The sequence below is a fragment of the Galeopterus variegatus genome, unplaced genomic scaffold, assembly GCF_000696425.1.
Source record: "Galeopterus variegatus unplaced genomic scaffold, G_variegatus-3.0.2 Scaffold2396, whole genome shotgun sequence".
Classification (NCBI taxonomy): domain Eukaryota; kingdom Metazoa; phylum Chordata; class Mammalia; order Dermoptera; family Cynocephalidae; genus Galeopterus; species Galeopterus variegatus.
This window is the reverse complement of record NW_007728507.1, coordinates 109,704-128,104: the sequence shown is the minus strand read 5'-3', so window position 1 is coordinate 128,104 and position 18,401 is coordinate 109,704. Positions and strand designations below refer to the sequence as shown.

Here is an 18,401-nt window from a genome sequence, read left to right as displayed (position 1 = left end):
TCAAGAGAAGTTGAGCTCCAAACTTTCTGTTTTGGCCCCAACAGCGACGTGCGCTATCGTCTGCTGCGCCAGGAGCCGCCAGTGCCCGCCCTTCGCTTGGACGCGCGCACCGGGGCGCTCAGCGCTCCGCGCGGCCTGGACCGGGAGACCACGCCCGCGCTGCTGCTGCTTGTGGAAGCCACCGACCGGCCAGCTAACGCCAGCTGCCGGCGCGCAGCGCGCGTTTCCGCCCGCGTCTTTGTCACGGACGAGAATGACAACGCTCCCGTCTTCGTCTCGCCCTCTCGTGTGCGCCTCCCGGAGGATCAGCCGCCTGGGCCCGCAGCGCTGCACGTGGTAGCCCGAGACCCAGACCTGGGCGAGTCCGCACGCGTGTCCTATCGCCTGGCCGCTGGCGGGGACGGTCACTTCCGGCTACACTCGAGCACTGGTGAGAGTCGGGCCTGGGGGTGGGGACGAGGAGGGTGCTGGTGAGGAGGGCGTGTTGAGGTTTCTACCAACCCGCCCTCCCGCTCACTCAGGAGCGCTGTCCGTGGTGCGGGCCCTGGACCGCGAACAGCGAGCTGAGCACGTACTGACCGTGGTGGCCTCAGACCACGGCTCCCCTCCGCGCTCGGCCACGCAGCTCCTGACTGTCAGTGTCGCTGATGTCAACGACGAGGCACCCATTTTCCAGCAGCAGGAGTACAGCGTCCTCTTGCCTGAGAACAGCCCGCCTGGCACATCTCTGCTCACTCTGCGGGCAACTGACCCCGACCTGGGTAAGACCAGGAGAAATGAAATGCGAGCGGGATGAACTGTTGCAAGAAGTGGTATATTTACCCTCTGATTGCTGTCCATGCTGTCTCTCCTCAGGGGCCAATGGGCAAGTGACTTATGGAGGCGTCTCTGGCGAAAGCTTCTCTCTGGACCCAGACACTGGAGTTCTCACCACTCTTCGGGCCCTGGATAGGGAAGAGCAGGAGGAGATCAACCTGACAGGTACACTTTGACAAGACGCCAAGATCCCAAGAGACTGAGGTGTGATAAATACCAGTGTTACATTGGCAGAATCCCCAAAGTACTGCCTTCTAGAAATTTCCACCCGTTACAGCACAGCTGCTGTTATATTTTTGGATGCTTTTGGGGACTCAAGATTTTAGCAGGGTGCAAGGTGAACTGACTTCTAGGCTGTCACCACTGTGATCACATAAGCTCTCAAATGAAAAATGTCACAGCTATGCCCCCTAGACCTTCCTCATATCATACTGCAACCATTTAACAGAGAAGCATATTGATCTTGAGTATCAGAGAGGTCAAGTGACTTGCTCAAGCTAACATAGTTTGGAAGTGGTGGGGCTGGTACTCAAGCCAAGGTCTTTTGATACCTCATTTAGTGCTTTTTCTGTCACACACCCACTCATTCAAGATATACCTTACATGCGTCAAGCATGGGAGGTGGGAAGGAAAAGAATATCTGACATATGTATGTTTATATGTGCATGTACACATGTGCCTAGAGGTTATGGAGAGACGGACATTTTCTAGTTTGTGTGTGCACTTTGCGAACATGAATGAACACTATATTGTGTGAGTTTCTTCATGGGATGGGGCAGCCTAGACCTCACTGATTTTGGTTCCCTACAGTGTATGCCCGGGACAGGGGCTTGCCTTCTCTATTAACGCATGTCATAGTGCGAGTGGCTGTGGAGGATGAGAATGACCATGCACCAACCTTTGGAAGTGCCCACCTCTCCCTGGAGGTTCCCGAGGGTCAGGACCCCCAGACCCTTATCATGCTTCGGGCCTCTGACCCAGATGTTGGACCCAATGGGCAGCTGCAGTACCGTATCCTGGGTGAGAATCATTGAACACCCCCTAACCTAGCACCCACTTGCCTGGTCCTTTTCCTCGTTGGCTGCTGTCAGCATCAGTCAGTGTGTCTGAGTCTCTTTTCCCTTCTTTTTATGTCTTCCACTTTTTCTTTCATGCATGTATTAGTGTATCTGGGTATTTCTTTCTATGCCTCTCCAGCTGTTTATCTCCATCTACATCTCCATTTTTATCTTCCTGTTTCTTTTCTTTCCCTTGTCTTTTTCTGTAGAACAGTTGTTCTGAAACTTTTTGGTCTCAGGAACCCTCAGTGCTCCTAATTTTTGAAAACTCTAAAGAATTTTTATGTTAGTTATGTCATTATTTACTGTATTAGATATTAAAACTGAGAAAATTTTAAAATATCATTGCAAAACAAGTCAATGAAATATATTGCTTGCCATATTTCTGCATAGGCGCAAGGAAATATTAGGATTTCAAATCATTTATTGGACAGTAATGAGGTTACAGAGATTATAGCAGGTATAACTAAAGATAGCCAGCACAAACTGAATCTCTGAAAATACATATATTCATGCTCTCAAGTTTATACCTAGAATATTCTAGAGAATGCAAGAATGCATAAGCACACATTCCATTAATGAAGTGATGATGTCATCACATGTCATATAGCATCTGCAAACTCCATTGTACATTTGTGAGATGAGAAGAATGAAAAAGGCATATAACATCTTAGTAGTGCTATGAAAATAGTTTTGATTTTATGTGTATGAAAGGGTCTCAGGGTACTCCCGGGGGTTCCCAGACAACACTCAGTGATAACAGCAGCTTTAATAGTATCTTTCTTTACCTACTTGTGTTTCTATTTTTCTTTATTTCTATATCTCTGCCTTTCTTCCAGTCATGTGCTCATGTTTTCTCTCTCTCTCTCTCTCTCTGTCTCTCCCTTTCTTTGCTGTTGTCTGTAAACCACTACCACCTCCATGGGCTGACACAAGTATGTTTATGTGTGTATGCCCTTCTCTGCAGATGGGGACCCATCAGGAGCCTTTATCCTAGATCTTGCCTCTGGAGAGTTTGGCACCATGAGGCCACTAGACAGGGAGATAGAGCCAGCATTCAAGCTTCAGATAGAGGCCAGAGATGGAGGCCAGCCAGCTCTCAGTGCCACTTTGCTTGTGACAGTGACAGTGCTGGATGCCAATGACCATGCTCCAGCCTTTCCTGTGCCCGCCTACTCTGTGGAGGTGCCTGAAGATGTACCTGCAGGGACCCTGCTGCTGCAGCTACAGGCTCACGACCCTGATGCTGGGGCCAATGGCCATGTGACCTACTACCTGGGTACAGGTACAGCAGGAGCCTTCTTACTGGAGCCCAGCTCTGGGGAGCTACGCACAGCTGTGGCCCTGGACAGAGAACAGTGTGCCAGCTATGCCTTTTCTGTGAGTGCGGTGGATGGTGCAGCTGCTGGGCCCCTAAGCACCACGGTGCCTGTCACCATCACTGTGCGTGATGTCAATGACCATGCACCGACCTTCCCCACCAGTCCTCTGCGCCTGCGCTTGCCCCGCCCAGGCTCCAGCCTCAATACCCCAACACTGGCTCTAGCCACACTGCGAGCTGAAGATCGTGATGCTGGTGCCAATGCCTCCATTCTGTACCGGCTGGCAGGCACTCCACCTCCTGGCACCACTGTGGACTCTTACACTGGTGAAATCCGTGTGGCCCGGTCCCCCGTAGCTCTGGGTCCCCGGGATCGTGTCCTCTTCATCGTTGCCACTGACCTTGGCCGTCCAGCTCGCTCTGCCACTGGTGTGATCATTGTTGGACTGCAGGGGGAGTCTGAACGTGGACCCCGCTTTCCCCGGGCTAGTAATGAGGCTATGCTCCGTGAGAATGCACCCCCAGGTGAGTCCCCAGCCATGTCTCTTAGATCCATATCCCTGGATGGGCTGGGGTTACTAACTGTAAATATCCCACTAACTCCCTAAGTCTAGTGCTCACAGCCCAACCAATACCATTTTCTCTGCAGGGACACCTATTGTCTCCCCCAAGGCTGTCCATGCAGGTGGCTCAAGTGGACTGATCACTTATAGCATTCTCAGTGGGAATGAGAAAGGGACATTCTCCATCCAGCCCAGTACAGGTAAGGGATGGGAGCAGGGGCTCTATGAAGGGACGAGCTCCTGGGGAAGCAGGTTCTTTGGGCCAGTGGAGGCTTTGATGGGGCAGGGGCTTGAGTAAGGAGGCCTCAGAGAGGGAGGCCCCAGGGTAAACAAAGAGACGGTCCTGATGCATTCTGCCTCCCAACCCCCCACCCCCACCAGGAGCCATCACAGTTCGTTCAGCAGAGGGGCTGGACTTTGAGGCAAATCCACGGCTGCGACTAGTGCTGCAGGCAGAGAGTGGAGGAGCCTTTGCCTTCTCTGTGTTGATCGTGACCCTGCAAGATGCCAATGACAACGCTCCCCGTTTCCTGCAGCCCCACTATGTGGCCTTCCTTCCTGAATCCCGGCCCTTGGAGGGACCCCTGCTGCAGGTGTGGGGTGTGGTGGGAAGATGGGGGGAAGCGGCTGGTCACACTTCTCTGTGGCCAGGCCAATGCCAGCAGTCTCCTACCCTCACCAGGTGGAAGCAAATGACCTGGATCAAGGCTCTGGAGGACAGATCTCCTACAGTCTGGCTGCATCCCAGCCAGCGCGGGGATTGTTCTCTGGGATGGGAGCAGGGGCTCTATGAAGGGACGAGCTCCTGGGGAAGCAGGTTCTTTGGGCCAGTGGAGGCTTTGATGGGGCAGGGGCTTGAGTAAGGAGGCCTCAGAGAGGGAGGCCCCAGGGTAAACAAAGAGACGGTCCTGATGCATTCTGCCTCCCCACCCCCCACCCCCACCAGGAGCCATCACAGTTCGTTCAGCAGAGGCGCTGGACTTTGAGGCAAATCCACGGCTGCGACTAGTGCTGCAGGCAGAGAGTGGAGGAGCCTTTGCCTTCTCTGTGTTGATCGTGACCCTGCAAGATGCCAATGACAACGCTCCCCGTTTCCTGCAGCCCCACTATGTGGCCTTCCTTCCTGAATCCCGGCCCTTGGAGGGACCCCTGCTGCAGGTGTGGGGTGTGGTGGGAAGATGGGGGGAAGCAGCTGGTCACACTTCTCTGTGGCCAGGCCAATGCCAGCAGTCTCCTACCCTCACCAGGTGGAAGCAAATGACCTGGATCAAGGCTCTGGAGGACAGATCTCCTACAGTCTGGCTGCATCCCAGCCAGCGCGGGGATTGTTCCACGTAGACCCAGCCACAGGCACTATCACTACCACAGCCATCCTGGACCGTGAGATCTGGGCCGAAACACGGTGAGGCCTGGCCCTGTGGACCCAAGACCTCATCCTGGGTCTGTCCAGTTTCAAGCTCTGCCTCACATCCCCTTCTGCCTTACTGTCTTACAGTCCCTAGGTGACACCCTGACTTTCCCAACCCCAAGCTCTGTCCTGAGTCCTCCTAGCCCTGCCCAGGGTTCCCCCTTACCCACAGCCCCACCCCCTGATTGTGCTCTGTGTCCAGGCTGGTTCTGATGGCCACAGACAGAGGAAGCCCAGCCCTGGTGGGCTCAGCTACCCTGACGGTGATGGTCATCGACACCAATGACAATCGTCCCACCATCCCCCAGCCCTGGGAGCTCCGAGTGTCAGAAGGTGAGGGCTGAGTAAAGTGAGAGGCACTATTCCCCTCCCTGGGGCTCCAGGGGTGCCTGGGACCATGGCAAACACACTTGTCCCATGTATTACAGATGCACTATTGGGCTCAGAGATTGCACAGGTAACAGGGAATGATGTGGACTCAGGACCAGTGCTGTGGTATGCACTGAGTCCATCTGGGCCCCAGGATCCCTTCAGTGTTGGCCGCTATGGAGGCCGCATCTCCCTCATGGGCCCCCTGGACTTTGAACAATGTGACCGCTACCACCTGCAGCTGCTGGCGCATGATGGGCCTCATGAGGGCCATGCCAACCTCACGGTGCTTGTGGAGGATGTCAATGACAATGCACCTGCCTTCTCACAGAGCCTCTACCAGGTACCAACACCCCTGGATGCCCCCACACCTGGGCCCAGGGTTGTTCCCATTGGAAGGAAGTAACAGAGTTAGAAACAGGTGGGTGGGCTGGATGTTGGAATTGATCTGGGGATGGGAGCATCCCATCTCAGAACATCCTTCCAAGTCCTATGAACTATGTCCAGGTTCTATCTTGTGCCCAGAAAGGGGAGAAGGTAGGTAGGCAATTCTCATTTGCATACTAAAAAGTATGGGCTCCAAGATGGAATGATGCCAAGCATGGCTTATGGGACCAAGCTCCAGAACATAGGCTGAATGAGCAATAGGGAAGCTGGGAAGCTTGGCCATGAATGCTTTTCCTCATATCTCAGGTGATGCTTCTTGAGCACACACCCCCAGGCAGTGCCATTCTCTCCGTCTCTGCCACTGACCAGGACTCGGGTGCCAATGGTCACATCTCCTACCACCTGGCTTCCCCTGCTGAGGGCTTCAGTGTTGACCCCAACAATGGTGCGTCTTTCCCAGGATCTGACCCCTTATCTTTGACTGCGTTGGGCCATATTCTGATCTCCTTCCTAGAATTTGTTACCCAAACTCTTGCCTGCTAGATCTCTAACCCAGGGAGGACATTTTCTTCCACCTGTCTTTATTATAAGCCCTTTGTTGACTGCACGTCTAGAAGTTGTTCCCTGAGCTTTGAGTCCTTTTGGCCATTCCATAATCTCCAATACACAGGCCATTCCCTGCAGTCTGACTTCCAAAGCCATTTCCTAAACCCTGAAAGATCACTATTCTGCACATCCACAGCCTCTGCTTAATGCATGTTTCTTTCTCTTCCCTTCTCATCTCAGGGACCTTGTTCACAACAGTAGGAACAGTGGCCTTGGGCCATGAGAGTCCAGGAGTGGTAGATGTGGTGCTGGAAGCACGAGACCATGGGGCTCCAGGCCGCGCAGCACAAGCCACTGTGCATGTGCAACTGCAGGACCAGAATGACCACGCCCCTAGCTTCACATTGCCACACTACCGTGTGTCTGTGACTGAGGATCTGTCCCCTGGTTCCACCCTGCTCACCCTGGAGGCTACAGATGCGGATGGAAGCCGCACCCATGCCGCCGTGGACTACAGCATCATCAGTGGCAACCGGGGCCGAGTCTTCCAGCTGGAACCCCGGCTGGCTGAGTCTGCAGAAGGTGTTGGACCAGGCCCCCAGGTGCTGGGCTGCCTGGTGTTGCTTGAACCTCTAGACTTTGAAAGCCTGACACAGTACAATCTAACTGTGGCTGCAGCTGACCGGGGGCATCCACCCCGCAGCTCAGCTGTGCCGGTCACTATCACTATACTGGATGTCAATGATAACCCACCTGTCTTTACCCAAACATCCTACCACGTGGCAGTACCCGAGGACACACCTGTTGGAGCCGAGCTGCTGCATGTGGAGGCCTCTGACGCTGACCCTGGCCTTAATGGCCTTGTGCGTTTCACCCTCAGTTCAGGTGACCCTTTGGGGATCTTTGAGCTGGATGAGAGCTCAGGTGCCTTGCGACTGGCACACCCCCTGGACTGTGAGACCCAGTCTCGACATCAGCTTGTAGTGCAGGCTGCCAACCCTTCTGGGGCACACTTTGCTTTGGCACCAGTGACAATTGAGGTCCAGGATGTGAATGATCATGGTCCAGTCTTCCCACTGAACCTGCTCAGCACCAGCCTGGCCGAGAACCAGCCTCCAGGCACTCTTGTGACCACTCTGCATGCAATTGATGGGGATGCTGGGGCTTTTGGGAGGCTCCGCTACAGCCTGTTGGAGGCTGGGCCAGGGCCTGAGAGCCGTGAGGCATTTGCTCTGAACAGCTCAACTGGGGAGTTGCGGGCCCGTGGGCCCTTTGACTATGAGCACACAGGAAGCTTCCGTCTGCTGGTGGGTGCTGCCGACAAAGGGAATCTCTCAGCCTCTGTCACTGTGTCAGTACTGGTGACTGGAGAGGATGAGTATGACCCTGTCTTCCTGGCTCCAGCTTTCCACTTCCAAGTGCCAGAAGGTGCCAGGCGTGGCCACAACCTTGGTCACGTGCAGGCCACAGATGAGGATGGTGGTGCTGACGGCCTGGTGCTCTATTCCCTTGCCACCTCGTCCCCTTATTTTGGTATCAACCAGACTACAGGTGCCCTGTACCTGAGGGTGGACAGTCGGGCACCAGGCAGCGGAACGGCCACCTCTGGGAGTGGGGGCCGGACCCGACGTGAGACACCACGAGAGCTGAGGCTGGAAGTGGTAGCACGGGGGCCTCTTCCTGGTTCCCGGAGTGCCACAGTGCCTGTGACTGTGGATATCACCCACACTGCACTGGGCCTGGCACCTGACCTCAACCTGCTATTGGTGGGGGCTGTGGCCGCCTCCTTGGGAGTTGTGGTGGTACTTGCACTGGCAGCCCTGGTCCTAGGGCTCGTTCGGGCCCGTAGCCGCAAGGCTGAGGCAGCCCCTGGCCCAATGTCTCAGGCAGCACCCCTAGCCAGCGGCTCCATGCAGAAGCTGGGCCGGGAGCCACCCAGTCCACCACCCTCAGAGCACCTGTATCACCAGACTCTCCCCAGCTATGGTGGGCCAGGAGCTGGAGGACCCTACCCCCGTGGTGGCTCCCTGGACCCTTCACATTCAAGTGGCCGAGGCTCAGCAGAGGCTGCGGAGGATGATGAGATCCGCATGATCAACGAGTTCCCCCGTGTGGCCAGTGTGGCCTCCTCCCTGGCTGCCCGTGGCCCTGACTCAGGCATCCAGCAGGATGCAGACGGACTGAGCGACACATCCTGTGAGCCACCAGCCCCTGACACCTGGTATAAGGGCCGAAAGGCAGGGCCCGTGGTGGCTCCCTGGACCCTTCACATTCAAGTGGCCGAGGCTCAGCAGAGGCTGCGGAGGATGATGAGATCCGCATGATCAACGAGTTCCCCCGTGTGGCCAGTGTGGCCTCCTCCCTGGCTGCCCGTGGCCCTGACTCAGGCATCCAGCAGGATGCAGACGGACTGAGCGACACATCCTGTGAGCCACCAGCCCCTGACACCTGGTATAAGGGCCGAAAGGCAGGGTTGCTGCTGCCAGGTGCGGGAGCCACTCTGTACCGAGATGAGGGCCCCCCAGCCACTGCCACGGCCTTCCTGGGAGGCTGTGGCCTGAGCCCTGCACCCACTGGGGACTATGGCTTCCCAGCAGATGGCAAGCCATGTGTGGCAGGCGCACTGACAGCCATTGTGGCTGGCGAGGAGGAGCTCCGTGGCAGCTATAACTGGGACTACCTGCTGAGCTGGTGCCCTCAGTTCCAGCCACTGGCCAGTGTCTTCACAGAGATCGCTAGGCTCAAGGATGAAGCTCGGCCGTGTCCCCCTGCTCCCCGTATTGACCCACCACCCCTCATCACTGCTGTGGCCCACCCAGGAGCCAAGTCTGTGCCCCCCAAGCCAGCAAGCACAGCTGCAGCCCGGGCCATCTTTCCACCGGCCTCTCACCGCTCCCCTATCAGCCATGAAGGCTCCCTGTCTTCAGCTGCCATGTCCCCCAGCTTCTCGCCCTCACTGTCTCCTCTGGCTGCTCGCTCACCTGTTGTCTCACCATTTGGGGTGGCCCAAGGCCCCTCAGCCTCGGCACTAAGTGCAGAGTCTGGCCTGGAGCCTCCTGATGACACAGAGCTGCACATCTAGCTGTGGCCCAGGCTGGGCCCCGACCTGGGATGCGCACAGTGTCCCCAATGCAGGTCCCATTCTGAGCCTGCCCTGGGCAGCCTCGGACCATGACTGGCCACGGAGAGGCCACCACCAGGCCCCAGCTCTTCACACCAAACTCCCCTCAGAGCACTAGAACCACAGAGGCCCTCTTGGTCACTGACCTATGGCCAGGTCCAATATGGGGAGAAATATGAAGGAGGTGGCAGCCCTGGGTTCTCCTCAGTGAGGGCTTCCTGCCCTGCACCAGCAGCCTGAGATGGAGCTGAGACTTTATTTATTGGGGGTAGGGGGTTGGGGAAGGTCCCTCCAACCTGTTTGGGCCCAGCTCCTTTGTGTTCCACTGACACCCCTGCCCCTGCCCAGAACCAAGTGCCAATTCTCACTCTGGAGCCTTAATAAACTGCAGTTTGTATCCAGCCTCCGGCTCTGTTCTGTGGGGATGACTGGAAGGCACTAGGCACAGTACTGTGGACATCTCAGGAGGCACAGAGGGGTAGTGGACATGGGCACGTCCAGGGTGGGGACAGGACTGGGAGCACAGGAGCCTAGCCTGAGGCCGACAATCACATCTGTTGTTGATTTTTTCCTTCTAATATTGGCAAGAGGCCAGAGGGGCTTGGCTGTAGCAGCCACCTAGAGATTGATTAGTTGGGCAGGGAGGGATCTTGGGGATGATAAGCTTTAGGCCTGAAGGTCTTAAAAGAGGTGAAGGTAGCTATAAGGGCAGCCAAGTGGTTTTATTTATTTTCATTGCCACTAAATATCCTCATTGCAATAAGAACTCATTTGTTGCGTCTTTGCCATGTCAGGCTCTCTGCTGAGTGATGCTTGTTTTATCTTGGTGTAAATTTTCACTGCAACCCTATGAGGCAGGTCACTGTTATAATAATAGTCTCCATGTTATAAATGAAGAAACCTAGGCTCTAACAGGTTGTTACTTTCCTGATAACATACATCTAGGAATAACCCAGGTCTGTGGGCCTCCAAAGCTCACTCCCTTGTGGTGATTCCCAGGGGGCTGGACTCAGGAAGTTGGTGTGGAACCCTGGGCTTACCCAGTCTTGACTAGCCAGAGGGAGAATCGGAGCGGCAGCCTCACCTTTTCTCAGCACTCAGAACCACCCGTTCAAGGGAGGAGCCAGTACCGTCACTAGTTACTAGGCAGAGGGGTGGTGGAATACAAGGCTCATGTGATCCGTCACGTGACAGCAGATCTGCAGAAAGGAAGAATGGGAGTCCGATCCTGGTGAGAAATTAGAGGGGTCCGGGGGAAGGGGATCACGGAGGGAGTACATGGTGGAGGGTGGGAACACAATGATAGCTCCTACTGAAACCTGCCTGCCAACCCTGCAGCCTCCTAGGGCTCCTTGCCCTCATCGTCACTGGCAAATGCAGTTACAGCCCAGAGCCCGACCAGCAGTGGACGTGAGTTGATTTAGAACTGACCTTTCCTTCCCCATGCCCTGTTCCGTACCCACTGTCCTGGTCCTGGTACCCACTAGCCTCTTTCCTGGGTTCCCAGGCTCAGTTCCCTATCATTCACCTTCTGTGATCCATATCTGCTTCTGGGATCCTATCCAAGGTCTCTCAGCTCCTAATCCAGAACCTTCCATGACCAATATTTCCCATCTTCACCCTAACCAAGGCCATGTCCCGGACTCCTGACCCTATAGGCTGCCCCCAGGCTGGGTGTCCCTGGGCCGCGTGGACCCTGAGGAAGAGCTGAGTCTCACATTTGCTCTGAGACAGCAGAACCTGGAAAGACTCTCGGAGCTGGTGCAGGCTGTGTCGGATCCTGGCTCTCCTCGCTACGGTGACTGATGGGACTGGGGGCAGGATGTGGGATGCAGTGGAAGGACACAGGGCTGGGCTGGGCACGGGACGATGCAGATAATGTCAGGGTCATGCTCTTGGTGCCTGTCAAGTGGGTGATATAGGGCAGATGAATGGCAGTGGCTGTCCTTGTAGAGTTTCTGAATAAAAGAGTGAACTAGAACTTAACTGCCCCAAACTAACTCACATTCTGTCTCCCTAAACTTTCTGCCTGTGTTCCTCAGGCTAGAAACCTAAAAGTGAATGTGGTTAAGAGCACAGGATTCATGATCGGATGTGGTTTCAAATCCTTACTCTACCACTTACCAGCCACCAGACGAATTGGGTAATAGCATCTAGTACATATAGGTGCTTATCAACTCAAGTTCCTCCTGCCATCCTCAAATCCACCCCCATTTCCTCCTCTATTCAGAAACTAAGGCTGCCGGTTTCAATTCCTAAAAGCCTTTAGATTAGTCCTCTTCTCATCCTCTCTCGTTGCTACCAACTCAGCCGTTTATTCTCTTTCCTGGACCACTGCCCAGCCTGACTGATCTGTAGTCTCCTCCCTTCACCCCACTACACACTGTACTCCCCACTCTGCTCCCCAAAATTCTCTCCAGCGGTCAAACTGGAATGTATTCTTCCCCTGGTTAAAGCCCTTCATGGATTGCTCCCGCGCCTCGCTCAGCCAGTGAGCAGGAACCGGTCTGTATATGGGATCCGAACCCTCGGACGGGAGCGCTGCCGCGCTTCCCAAGCAGCGCACTATCCAGTGCGCCACCGGGCCGCCCCTTATATTTATTTTTGTATGTGTAAACTCTTTCCCTATTTAATGTCATTCAATTATATGGCTTCAAACTATGTTGCCCTCAAATTATAGTGTTCAGTCATGACATTTTATTTTGAATTCCACATTTGGATATCTACTACCTATATAACATCTCCTATTGGATGTTTTAGAAGTATGTCTAACTTAATATTGTCCCAAACTGCAAACAATCCAAATGCATTAGGGTTCTCCAGAGAAACAGAATTAAGAGAGAGAGAGAGAGAGAGAGAGAGAGAGAGAGAGAGAGAGAAAACGAGAGAACAAGAACACTGGAGGTGGGGAAGAGGGGCAGTCTCAGATTCACGTGAGAGGCTGGCTCCATGCAGGAAATAGTGACTCACCATCATGTTAAGTTTAAAATCAACAAGCATGAAGATTTGAGCTAAATCAGATGTTATTTTAAAATTGGCTCCAAAAGTTTCATAAAGTTTTATCAGAAATAAGCTTCAAATGGAAAATTTAAGTGTATTAATCTCATTATTTTTCATGATCATGTCAATGTATGCTGTGGTGCAGCATTTGCAACCTACTGGCCTTTAGGATAAATCTATATTCTTGGTCATGGCATTCCAAGTCTTTCCAGTCTTTTTTTCTCCTTCACCCAAATACACCCTGCACCTGCATAGCCCTTCTTTACCCTGTTCCAGGCTCCCTGGGAAGTCCTGATATCTCCTGCTAGAGGTCCAAAGAGGGCAACTTGGGAAAGCCATCAATGAAAGCAAGAGCCTCTTCTGAATCCCTGCAGGAAAATACCTAACCCTAGAGGATGTGGCTGAGCTGGTCCGGCCATCACCACTGACCCTCCACACCGTCCAAAAATGGCTCTTAGCAGCTGGAGCCCGGAACTGCCATTTAGTGACCACGCACGACTTTCTGACTTGCTCGCTGAGCGTCCGGTGAGAGGGAATGGTTGTCCCATGGAGAGCACCAATCATCCCATCAGGGAGACTAGTCTCCCCAATGGGAGGGAGTTGAGAGCTTGCTGGGGGCTTGTGGGTGGGAGCTAACACATGGGGAGATGATGACTGACTGCCCAGTGGTACTCAGGCAGCCTCCTCTGCTCCATTTTGTGCTTTCTGACCTCTGTTCTCTGATCTCTGACTTCCAGACAGGCAGAACTGCTGCTCTCTGGGGCTGAGTTTCATCGCTATGTGGGGGGACCTGCAGAGACCCATGTTGTAAGGTCCCCACGTCCCTACCAGCTCCCTCAGGCCTTGGCCTCCCATGTGGACTTTGGTAATACACATTGGGGTTGGTGGGGGTTGGGGCAGGCAGATCAAGTGGCTGAGGAAGTTTAGAATGCCACTGGGGGCTTGGGGTGGGGTCAGTGGTAAAGTGGGTACTGGAATCTATAAGATCTCCTCCTCAAGCCTGACCCCTCCCCACAGTGGGGGGATTGCACCGCTTTCCCCCCACATCATCCCTGAGGCAACGCTCTGAGCCACAGGTGGCACAGACTGTTGGCCTGCACCTGGGGGTGACCCCATCCGTGATCCGTGAGCGATACAACTTGACGGCACAAGACGTGGGCTCTGGCACCAGCAACAACAGCCAGGCCTGTGCCCAGGTGAGCCAAGCAGAGAGCCCCCGGATCCTCACAGCCTCCCCATGGTGTCCTCAGTGCCTTACCACCATCTGACCCATAAACCCCACTCTGACTCCTTCCATAGTTCCTGGAGCAGTACTTCCATGCCTCAGATCTGGCTGAGTTCATGCGCCTCTTTGGTGGCAACTTTGCACACCAGGCATCAGTAACCCGTGTGGTTGGACAACAGGGCCGGGGCCGGGCCGGGCTCGAGGCCAGTCTAGATGTGCAGTACCTGATGAGCGCTGGCGCCAACATCTCCACCTGGGTCTACAGCAGTCCTGGTACTGCCAACGGGACTGGCTGGTGGGGAAGGGGGTGGGAAATAGGTGTTGATCCCTGCTCCTTCAAAGGAATGTCATGAGCTGGAGGGAGATCCTGACAACCTCCCAATGATTTTCCTTGTGTCCATCCCTCAAAAAAAAAATCCAGGCCGGCATGAGGCACAAGAGCCCTTCCTGCAGTGGCTCCTGCTGCTCAGTAATGAGTCAGCCCTGCCACATGTGCATACCGTGAGCTATGGAGATGACGAGGACTCCCTCAGCAGCGCCTACATCCAGCGGGTCAACACTGAGCTCATGAAGGCTGCTACTCGGGGTCTCACCCTGCTCTTTGCCTCAGGTGACCTCCTACTCTAAACGTAGACCCCTCATCCTCCAACCCAACCTGGGAGCTTTGACCCTACAGTGATCTCTGAACCTGGTCTCTTTATTCATAATCTAAACTCAGACCCTCAATAAGGACCACTGACCTGACCTCTAAACTCTGACCTCCTACAACAACAACTGGCACCTGAATTTCCTCTCTGACATCTGAACCTATATACCAAGCCCTGACCAATTTATATGAGAGTGCTAAACTTGCTTTCTCTCCCAGGTGACAGTGGGGCTGGGTGTCGGTCTGTCTCTGGAAGACACCAGTTCCGTCCTAGCTTCCCTGCCTCCAGGTAAGCACCCCAGACTATTTACCTGTAACCACAAATCTTTCACCTGTGACCTCATGATCCAGAACCTTAGCCTTGACCCTACCAGGTGCTCCTATGGCACAGCCCTCAGCTTTACCTGCTCTGGTTGCTGCGCTCCCCTCTCTTCTTCCTATAGGTCCCATGCCCCAGTCTCCTGAGTGGGACACAGCTCCCAGTGTTCCTCTTCCTCAGTCCCCAGGCATTTTAGTGGAAGATTTGGTAGGTGTCCTGTAGAGTAATCACCTCAGGCCACTCCTTGAGGGCTCAAAACCTCATAGCCAACCTTATGCACATGCTTCCCCAGAGTCTAGCCCCTCCAGCAAGACCCAGCCCAAGTCATGCTCACCTATTTCTACATATCTTAGAGGCCCCTTTGGTCCCCTATCTGAATGCTGTCTTCTGCCCTCAGCCCCTATGTCACCACAGTGGGAGGCACATCCTTCCAAAATCCTTTCCTCGTCACAAATGAGGTTGTTGACTATATCAGTGGTGGTGGCTTCAGCAATGTGTTCCCAAGGCCTTCATACCAGGTACGTGTATGTTTGTGTGGATGGAGAGGGAGTACGGGTGAGGGATCCTCAGTCCAGTAGACTGTTGGGCAGGCCACAGGCCAATACTCTCTCAACAATGCTTTTCAGGAGGAAGCTGTATCCCAGTTCCTGAGCTCTAGCCCCCACCTGCCACCATCTAGTTACTTCAATGCCAGTGGCCGTGCCTACCCAGATGTGGCTGCACTTTCCGATGGCTACTGGGTGGTCAGCAATAGGGTGCCCATTCCATGGGTGTCTGGAACTTCGGTGAGAATTAGCCTTGCTTCAAACCCCACACAGAAACTACCCTTTCCCCCAACCACAAGATCTTGCACCTAGAACCTCTGATTCTTCAGAGACCTCTGATATTTCAACTTTTTGCACTTTTTGAATACCCCTCATATTCTCTCTCCTATGAATTATAGGGCACCCTTTCAAAAAGTGTCCTTACTTTCTGCACGTCCCTAAACACCCCTCCCAGAAAGTCCAATCACTCTGAACACTTACCTCTACTTGCACCTTTACCCTTGCAGGCCTCCACTCCAGTGTTTGGGGGGCTCTTATCCTTGATAAATGAGCACAGAATCCTCAGTGGCCGTCCCCCTCTTGGCTTTCTCAACCCAAGGCTGTACAAACAGCGTGGGACAGGACTCTTTGATGTGAGTGTGGAAGGGAAGGTGTGGATGTTTTCATATAACTATGGGGAGTACTAAGATGAACTTGGGGGCAGTTCTGTTGGGATAGGATAGCCTCTGAGATGTGAGTACAGGGTGAGGAGATGTAGTCTGTTAGTACTGGTGCCACCAGGCCCAGATCTGATGGCCATCTCCTCCATAGGTAACCCGTGGCTGCCATGTGTCCTGTCTCAATGAAGAGGTGGAAGGTCAGGGTTTCTGCTCTGGCCCTGGCTGGGATCCTGTGACAGGCTGGGGAACACCCAACTTCCCAGCTCTGCTGAAGGCACTACTCAACCCTTGACCCTTTCCTGCCAGGATAGCTGACCTGTCCCCTGCCTTGCAGCTTGGTCCCTTATTCTGCCCTGTTGGAATTCCTGCTGAACCTTTAACTGTTGACTGCTGTAGACAGCTTATCTCCTTAACACTGAAATGCTGTCAGCTTGACCTCACTCCCAACCCTACCCTGCTCTATCACACTCAGGTCTTCCTACTCCTGCCTGTTTCTTCAACAAGATGCTACAACCAGCATTTTTTGCACACCAATCTCTTCTTGCTCTTTTCAACCAGGCTTTTCCAAAGGGTTCTCTACACTGACTATGTGCACTATTTTACTTCATATTTGCTCAGGCACACCAATCTCTTCTTGCTCTTTTCAACCAGGCTTTTCCAAAGGGTTCTCTACACTGACTGTGTGCACTATTTTACTTAATATTTGCTCATTTCATTGCAATGGTACCTCTGCTCTCACCTTTTACTCTTTCCTCCTGTAACACTGAGGAACAATGGCCTCATGTGCACTATTTTACTTAATATTTGCTCATTTCATTGCAATGGTACCTCTGCTCTCACCTTTTACTCTTTCCTCCTGTAACACTGAGGAACAATGGCCTCCCTGCTGCTTCATCCAGTGCACATGTCTCAGTCTTTGCTCTATGGCCTTTCCTTCATAGTTGCCCACTCCCTCTCCTTCCATAGCTTCCAGGGCTTAAATTCTCTGACCACTCTTGTCTTTTTCTTTCATGTACTTCTTTCTCTGCTTCTGCATGGGATGCTGGTGTTCTTCATTGCTCCATCCTTAGTCTTTTGCTCTTCTCACTTTACTTATCGTCCCCCTGGAACAGATAACTGACATCTACAGCCATCTCCATCTCACTAAATCAGACTTTCTATCCAGTAGTGATTGATACCTCAAATGTGAGATGTGTGATACTCAACATTTCAGCTCCTCCTTTCCACCCCCAAACTACTCCATTTCTTGTTTCTTGTTGGTAAACGTTAATACTATGCTTCTTCTGCTCAAGCCAGAAACATGTGGTATCCACGACTTCCATTTCTTTCACCCCGCCTTCAATCAATAAGCCCCACTGACTTTACCTCTGAAATACATCTTTATCAATCCACAAGTCCTTTCAATTATATTTCCCAAGTATGTCTAGAACTTATTCACTTCTCTCCATCCCCAGTTCTACTACATTGGCTTAAACCCCTATGAAGGCACTTCAAAAAGTTCGTGGAAAAATAGAATTAGAAGATAATATAAATCTAGGTTGGCCATTTAGCTCAGTTGGTTACAACACGTTCTTATAACACCAAGGTCAAGGGTTTGGATACTTGTACCAGCTAGCCACCAAAAAACAAAAAGAAAATAAAAGAAGAAAGATAATGTAAACCTTTCCATGAACTTTTCGAAGACCCCTCATATTCTCACTGTTCTGAATTATAGGAGGAACTTGCAAAAACAGTGTCTTTACTTCCTGCCCATCCCTAAACCATCTTCCAGAGTAAAATGCAAATCCCATCAGGCCATTTACTTGATTAAAACCTTTCAAAGATTACTTGGTAAAGTTCAGGCTTTTTATCATGGCTCTCAAACCTTCTTTGCTATTTGTTCCTAATAAATCATTTTTCCTCCCCTCTCTTCAACCCCCAAAGAACTTTCACCTCTGTCCAAATTATTCCATCCCCTTAACACCACCCCGATACAATTGCCTAGCTGATTACTAGATTCTTTCCGGACTCAGCTGAGACATCACCTTCTCTTGTAAAGGTTTTGATACCCTGAGGCTAGATGACTTTGGTACAGAAGGAAAATCCTACATTTTCAAAACCAAACCTGTTTGAATTTTGCTTCTGATATAAACTAGGAGAGCATTGGGCAAGTACGTTTATCTCCCTGAGCCTGCTTCCTTATCTCGGTGGGGATATCAGCACCTGCCTTTCATAATAATCAAGGAAGAATTACGTGGAATAATGTTGATAGAGTGCAACAAGTGTTGGAAGTTGGCAGATGTTCGTCCCCTTCCTCCCTTGCACTACACACCCTGTGCCTACCTCTACCACTGTAACGACCACACAGCACTGAAATTGCCAGGTTTTTTTTGGTTTTTTGTTTTTTTGCCTCTCTTTCCAAAACCGTTGGTGCCTAGA

At 52.8% G+C, this 18,401-nt stretch overlaps 2 protein-coding genes and 1 long non-coding RNA gene across 4 annotated transcripts in view; 2 read left to right on the top strand and 1 right to left on the bottom strand.

Moving 5' to 3' along the window:
• DCHS1 (dachsous cadherin-related 1) overlaps positions 1-9,640 on the top strand; it is a 20,449-nt gene extending 10,809 nt beyond the window's left edge. The window contains exons 10-22 of the mRNA XM_008581580.1: positions 45-430; positions 522-761; positions 856-981; positions 1,627-1,836; positions 2,842-3,720; positions 3,845-3,958; positions 4,140-4,351; positions 5,006-5,160; positions 5,369-5,499; positions 5,595-5,878; positions 6,229-6,367; positions 6,709-8,523; positions 8,754-9,640. Coding sequence (XP_008579802.1) covers positions 45-430; positions 522-761; positions 856-981; positions 1,627-1,836; positions 2,842-3,720; positions 3,845-3,958; positions 4,140-4,351; positions 5,006-5,160; positions 5,369-5,499; positions 5,595-5,878; positions 6,229-6,367; positions 6,709-8,523; positions 8,754-9,550 — 5,488 coding nt within the window. The 3' untranslated portion in view covers positions 9,551-9,640. The remainder of the gene's footprint in view (positions 1-44; positions 431-521; positions 762-855; positions 982-1,626; positions 1,837-2,841; positions 3,721-3,844; positions 3,959-4,139; positions 4,352-5,005; positions 5,161-5,368; positions 5,500-5,594; positions 5,879-6,228; positions 6,368-6,708; positions 8,524-8,753) is intronic.
• A 1,116-nt stretch (positions 9,641-10,756) lies between these two features.
• Positions 10,757-16,753, top strand: TPP1 (tripeptidyl peptidase I). 2 transcript variants are annotated; one of them, XR_551125.1, is made up of 14 exons: positions 10,757-10,820; positions 10,928-10,999; positions 11,248-11,387; positions 12,964-13,114; positions 13,327-13,454; positions 13,607-13,785; positions 13,889-14,087; positions 14,236-14,424; positions 14,680-14,749; positions 15,177-15,297; positions 15,406-15,564; positions 15,831-15,956; positions 16,135-16,508; positions 16,602-16,753. XR_551125.1 is itself a non-coding variant. In XM_008581577.1 (13 exons), exons 1-13 carry the CDS (start codon positions 10,804-10,806, stop codon positions 16,273-16,275), a joined length of 1,692 nt encoding a protein of 563 aa, XP_008579799.1. In that variant the 5' UTR covers positions 10,757-10,803; the 3' UTR covers positions 16,276-16,556. The 2 variants fall into 2 exon arrangements, 1 of the variants encoding a protein (XP_008579799.1); XM_008581577.1 differs by lacking the exon at positions 16,602-16,753 and having other exon boundaries at positions 16,135-16,556.
• On the bottom strand, positions 16,602-17,536 carry LOC103597708. The gene is made up of 2 exons (XR_551126.1): positions 16,863-17,536; positions 16,602-16,761 (listed from the first exon to the last, which is right to left on the bottom strand). It is a non-coding gene; the product is annotated as an uncharacterized LOC103597708 (long non-coding RNA).
• Positions 17,537-18,401: the final 865 nt, after the last annotated feature.

Bases quoted from the DNA above. Each gene is read 5' to 3' on its own strand.
- TPP1 (XM_008581577.1), top strand. The intron at 13,115-13,326 runs GTGAGAGGGAAT...TCTGACTTCCAG, and splicing joins ACTTGCTCGCTGAGCGTCCG to ACAGGCAGAACTGCTGCTCT. The intron at 14,425-14,679 runs GTGACCTCCTAC...TTTCTCTCCCAG, and splicing joins CACCCTGCTCTTTGCCTCAG to GTGACAGTGGGGCTGGGTGT.